The sequence below is a fragment of the Mizuhopecten yessoensis genome, unplaced genomic scaffold (assembly GCF_002113885.1).
Source record: "Mizuhopecten yessoensis strain PY_sf001 unplaced genomic scaffold, ASM211388v2 scaffold10447, whole genome shotgun sequence".
NCBI lineage: Eukaryota > Metazoa > Mollusca > Bivalvia > Pectinida > Pectinidae > Mizuhopecten > Mizuhopecten yessoensis.
Window position 1 is genome coordinate 1,314,254 of NW_018408551.1, and position 6,399 is coordinate 1,320,652.

Here is a 6,399-nt window from a genome sequence, read left to right on the forward strand (position 1 = left end):
ACTCTGAGGAATACTGACCTACAATGGACTACAATAGGACCACATTCCCTGGGGACAGTGGTCTACTGACTATTATAGGGATACACACTCTGAGGAATACTGACCTACAATGGACTACAATAGGACCACATTCCCTGGGGACAGTGGTCTACTGACTATTATAGGGAACCACACTCTGAGGAATACTGACCTACAATGGACTACAATAGGACCACATTCCCTGTTCAACTTTTCTCTCACTGTCTTCACAAACCGAATCAATGTCTGAGGTTTGTCTGGGACACCAAAGTCAGGCCAAGCTAGAAAATGGAAATGCCGAATCTGTCGGGAAACATCTCCCTGGAATTTGAAATAAATGAATACAGAATAGAGAAAAATAAGTACAGGAATTATCTTTTTGTTTATCAGATTTATACCAATAACTATAGCTAAATAACAACTTTGAATATATTTTATAATCATCAATTCCACAAAGTCTAGCATATATATATATCTTCCTTCTATTTAGGAAGTGAAATAATAATGTAAGTACATGTTTAAGATATTTTGTAATGGGAGGTTTATTTCCTTCAGCTGTTAATTCTAAGTAATACTAATATTAATGAACTTTCATTCAACAGACAAAGACTATTTTAGACTCACCAGTGAGAGCCGAAATTCTGTGATGGTCCATGACGGAAATTTTGTCTCATTTAGCGCAGCCACCTGGAGGTCCCCGTAAAACATGGCGTCAGTGCCGTGTGGCCAGTAGTGGTCACACTTTTCCTGTAAACGTAAAATTTACAATATGTTCAATCTCAGCACAAGGTCAATACACAAAGTAGGCATATGATTTATTTTTGATTTTTTTTCATGATTTCCTGTGCCACAGATATTTAAACTTTAGTTTCAACAATGACAGCTCAAGATCTTACATGTCAGAACAATGTAAGCACAAGGTTAAAACAAGGTCAGAATCATTTTTGTTTATGAAAAATTATCATTTACCTCTCTGTATGATCTATTAAATTAAATATTTTGTATTTCTTACCCTGCCTTTCTCCACACACTTAGTCAGCATAACAATATTACGTGAGTTCTGTTCCCAAATCATCCTCCAAAAGTCGTCCCGAGTAGATGGTAGTGCCCCCTGAGTCACAATATATTCACGACGGGAGTTGAAGCCCTGCAGACCAAAACCAAACCAATGTATAGAACTAGTCCTCCATATTCAAAGAATTATAATCTATTGGTGAATGATCAACACAGAATCAAGAACAATTAACACTAGCATATTTTTGTCAGTTTTCAGAATTTAATTTGATACCAAATTAATAAATCCTTTCTAAGTTAAGTGACAGGTTGTTGTACCTTATTAACAAGAAAACTACTACTTATAATTACCGGCATGTAATTGGCGTTGATGTAATCTGAGCCTTCCTCATCATCTGTGGGTAGAAGCTTCACCCGTGAGTGGTCGTATGGCAAGATGTTTGTAAATCGGTTCTTTCCCCTGTTTTCTGGTAGTTCTGCTGCTGTGCATGGCTGGTCACGGCCGATCTCTTTCAAGTCCTAAGAACAATTAAACTATAGTCAGTATACAAATAAAGACATATTTCAGTGTACAGAACAAAAGCTTTGTAAGATATCTGCGGAGGTCCTACAATTCATATTAATTCTTACTGACGAAACTTGATAGAATATACCATAGATCATGTAACAGTCTTGTTAGGGAGGGGAAATAACCTCTACACAATTGATTCCAAAGTAACTTGACTATATAATTTGTTATGCAAAATACATATATTTTTTTATTTCATATTCAGGATTTCATACAACATGGCCTGTTTATTGAGTTTGTTCTATCAGAGTTGACATTTTACATAAAAAGATATTTCACAATTGCATACCTCAAACTGTTCTGCATACTTAAAATCGGAGTCTGCTGACATGGATATGATGTGATCACTGAAATTAGCCATGCTGACAGGGTGACTGTGGGGGAAGAATTCAAATATGATTTTAGTCAAAGTCACATTTTACATAAATATCTTTAAATAATTACAAAAAATAGTTCTTTTATATAATTTCAGAATTTAAAAAAAATGTGTTTGCTGGTCTCCCTCATTAGCATAGGTTTAATGATTCCCATATTCATACTTGAACAAAACGCCATGGTGGCAATATCATATTTACTACATAATGAATCAGTACAAAAATTTGTATCGCTACTTGACTGCCGGCCATACCTCTTTCTGTTTTTGCGAAGAGATGACCGTGGAGTCATGCTGAGCCTTTGCGAGTGACGCTCCTTGTACATGTTACTACGACGATCCCGCATACGTCGGAAGACAATGAAGACGACGATAAAGATGATGATCACAAGTATCGCAGCCACCACCCCTCCAATGATCCCTCCTATGTTATCCTCCTCCACCACCATACCTAGATAGTAAGGTAATTGACATTAAAATATCTAGAACTGTTTAAAAACTTAAATCTTATTGAATTCCAACAGTTTTCATTAAAGTCATGTTCAATCTCCTGATATACTGAGTAAAGTGTCATACATAGTGTGTAGGGATTATGTACTGTGTAAAGTGTCATATCATATGTACTATGTAGGGTATCATATGTACTGTGTAAAGTGTCATATGTACTGTGTAGGGTATCATATGTACTGTGTAAAGTGTCATATGTACTGTGTAGGGTATCATTCATACTGTGTAGGGTATCATATCTACTGTGTAAAGTATCATATGTACTGTGTAAAGTATCATATGTACTGTGTAAAGTATCATATGTACTGTGTGGTTGTGAAGGGTATCATATGTACTGTATGTGTAGGGTATCCTGTGTACTGTGTAAAGTATCATACATACTGTGTAGGGTCTCAAATGTACTGTGTAAACTGTCATATGTACTGTGTAAATTATCATACATACTGTGTAGGGTATCATATGTACCGTGTAAAATATCATACATACTGTGTAGGGTCCCATATCTACTGTGTAAACTGTCATATATACTATGTAATGTATCATAAGTACTGTGTAAAGTGTCATACAAACTGTGTAGGGTATCATATGTACTGTGTAAAGTATCATACATACTGTGTAGGGTATCATATCTACTGTGTAAACTGTCATATATACTGTGCACATGTAATGTATCATATCTACTGTGTAAAGTGTCATACATACTGTGTAGGGTATCATATCTACTCTGTTAATTGTCATACATAGATGCTGTACTTATGGAGGCACAATAAATAGTATGAAGTAGCATGACCCTAGCTGCAGTACTCAGTTCATAATAGACCTTACATAAATACTGTATGGCGCTTTGTGTTAAACAGTGCTGAAAGAATCAATGAACACAGAAGAGATGTGACAGCTGACTTACTGGTTAAGAATGGTTTGGAGTAGTTTGTGTCTGTATACCCTCCCTCCGTGTATCCTCTTAGCTTGACGTAATACTTAGTCTGTTGTTGCAGTGGCCCATTACAATAGGACTTTGAGTAACAATTTGACTCAGTACCAATTTCAAACACTTTATAATCCAGTGTGACGCTCCTCTTGTGCAAGCGGAACACTCCATTACATGTGGAACTCTCCTCAAAGAAGGTGGAACAATTAGCAATGGCCTGGTATGCCTTTATACTAGGGTCAACTTGAGCAGCCTTCCAATCTGGGAGTGTGGCATGAGCATTGGTGTATTGCTCCGTGGTATCCGTGGCAACAATCACTGTGTAGTTGATGATGTCCCCATATTTTGAAGAGAATGGATTTGTGAAATGAACAATAACTGTTGTTGGTGTAACCGTGGCGATACCTTTGTCAGTAACACCTTTGGGTGTAGAGGTGGCAGCATCTATGATTGGAGGAGCTGTAATAAAGCAAATCAACATTTCAATAATAATTCTTAAACAGTTTCCAATGAACAGTTTAAATTCTATACAATTCTATTATCTATAAAGATTGATGTTTCATTATACAGCAATTCTGGGCTGGGAATAGAGGTATTCTGGACCAAAAAAGTTCCAATGTAAGATTTTATTTTTATTTTTCAAAACCAAACATAACAAATAAGTGCTAGAAGTAGAGAATCTCATAAATGGTTCTTTGTTGTACAAAAGTATCTGAGAATCTCCAACACAGTTATTTGCTGTGATCATCTTTCTAGCGGTTAGCACTTTGCGTTGTGGCTGCGACAACCCAAGTTTGAATCCTGGTCATGGCCCCAAATGTAACAGAAGCAGAAAAATGCAAAGCCAGACCAGCTAGGATTGAACGTGGGATCCAGCAAACTCTCGACAGACGCTCTACCAATTGAGCTATGTGGACGCTCACGATTCCAGTCCAGTTCCCCTACACTGGGACATAGGATTTTGATTTTGATTTTTGCCCCAAATTGTCTTCTACTGAAAAATGTAAAGTCCATGAGAGAATAAGAAACTTACGATACGTCCTTAGTGTGATGTTGTACACAGCAGGGGTTCCTAAAGTCACGGTCTTAGCATAAACCTGTAACACCACAACACAAGTATAGGTAATGTACAGTAAATTAACAAAATCTTTCATCAGTAAGCAGGAAAAAAATTAATTGAAAGGAAAAACTAAATTGTTAAAAATTTGAGATAACTCAATTTTGTGTAATGTACAAGAAACTGACCATGAAGGAGTAGGTGTGACCAGCGAGGAGGTCAGTGAAATTCATGTAGTAAACACTCTGGTACTGTAGACTACCTGCCAGGGTCAGGTTTCGGCTGCCACCAATCCCATCCTGCTGTTAAAAAAATAATTTATCCAGTGTACCATTCAGGTTTAAAGCATGTATTACAAACTATACAAAGTGAAATAAAAAAAAAAAATATAAATCTTTCAACAGATCCTATCCATAGTCATTGCATGTGTGCTCAACATTGAAGTCAAATTAGGATTTATACCTCCAGCTAATTAGTTGATGAAGGAAACCAGTATACATGTACATGTATAGGAAAAGAGCAAAGACCTATTTACATAAAACTTTGGGTATACATGCATATACTGGAGTTTGTTATTCCATCCATTTAAACTATTAGATGGATAGTGAACTACATGTAGCTTATACTATTGGGACATTTTTGAAAACAGAAAATCTGGAATGCGATCTGTCAGATGACAACAGAAGATGGTTGCCGGCGAATGCTTCACCTCTATTACATCTGAAAATTTCCAAAAACTACTCGAAGATAAATATGCTGTTAAAACAGTTCCCACAATGTTTATCTAAAGAAAAAGAACCTTGACGATGTCTTCGAAAGCTACAATGCCGAACTGTTGCATTCAACCCTGGCTAAATTTTACATGGAGGTAAAAAATGAAAATTCAGAACCTATTTTGTTTTGTTTTTGAAGCATATAATAAAATAGTTATGGGCTTTTGTGCTGGTTTACATGATGTGATATTAACCTAAAAAGGGATATTGACCTCGGCAAATATAACTTTTTCAGGTTCATTTCACATCATATTCACCAGCACAAAAGTCTATAATTGTATAAAAATTACTAAAAAGTTACCGCTGGATCAGTTGAATATGAACCACTCACCTGGTTGGTGTAGGCAACCAAATAGGCTGTTATAATACCATTAGGTACCAAGGGTGGTCGCCATGTCAGATTGACCGTCAGGGGGGACGACTCCACTGCTTTCAAGTCTCGGACATAAGAGGGAGCTGGAACAACACGAGAACTTCCCATTAGATCTTATAATTTTAAAAGATACGTCCTAGGTAGCCAACAGTACTGGTTTTTCTATTGCTGGCACAAGATTTAAATTGAACATACGTGTTTGTCTGCTTGGAACTTTTGTCAATTTTCAAAACTGAATACGGAAAAAATGCTATAGGAAACACAGCACTGTTCCCCGACAGTAACTGGTGAAAGTAGTTGTGTAATGGACGTTACCTACATGTACTTACAAGTGTTAAAGTGCTTAAATCTGTTAGGTACACTTTTTATACATGTTTGTCAACATTCTTTAGTAACCTATACACATAGTCAATACAGACATTCAGCAAACAAGAAATATATACTTTAGTTGTAAGTAACTTTATTATTTTTATTTTAGACCTTGCACCTGATATAATGTTAGGAATTATAATATTATGCTTTGCAATGTATTAAACAAAAGCTGATAATTAAACATTAACCCCCCAATGCACTTTTAAACTTTGTTTCCTAATGCCATTATGTGTACAGCCTGTGCATGCCTTTACTCACTTACCATTACATAAACCATACAGATCTGAAAAGTACATCTGACCTTTAGATGATATTGTTAAGGTCATGAAAGTGTCAAGGTCATTTCGGTAACTGGTTGCATGCTGGGTACCACTGCATCAATTTTTCACACACAACTTTTGTAATAACTGTTAAGG

General features: G+C 36.3%; 1 protein-coding gene across 5 annotated transcripts in view; it reads right to left on the minus strand.

The window, feature by feature from the left end:
- Positions 1–6,399, minus strand: part of LOC110460641 (tyrosine-protein phosphatase 10D-like) — a 53,050-nt gene that overhangs the window by 15,957 nt on the left and 30,694 nt on the right. For 4 of the 5 annotated variants that reach the window (XR_002464041.1, XM_021513668.1, XM_021513666.1 and 1 more), the window contains exons 18-27: positions 5,570–5,694; positions 4,654–4,767; positions 4,442–4,505; positions 3,385–3,867; positions 2,229–2,424; positions 1,890–1,974; positions 1,384–1,551; positions 1,031–1,165; positions 643–765; positions 191–339 (exon numbers count right to left, since the gene is read on the minus strand). Coding sequence is in view for 4 of the 5 variants with exons in the window: in XM_021513668.1 (XP_021369343.1) it covers positions 191–339; positions 643–765; positions 1,031–1,165; positions 1,384–1,551; positions 1,890–1,974; positions 2,229–2,424; positions 3,385–3,867; positions 4,442–4,505; positions 4,654–4,767; positions 5,570–5,694 (1,642 nt within the window). In the remaining variant the exon portion in view is untranslated. The remainder of the gene's footprint in view (positions 1–190; positions 340–642; positions 766–1,030; positions 1,166–1,383; positions 1,552–1,889; positions 1,975–2,228; positions 2,425–3,384; positions 3,868–4,441; positions 4,506–4,653; positions 4,768–5,569; positions 5,695–6,399) is intronic. The other variant, XM_021513667.1, reaches the window with a different exon arrangement.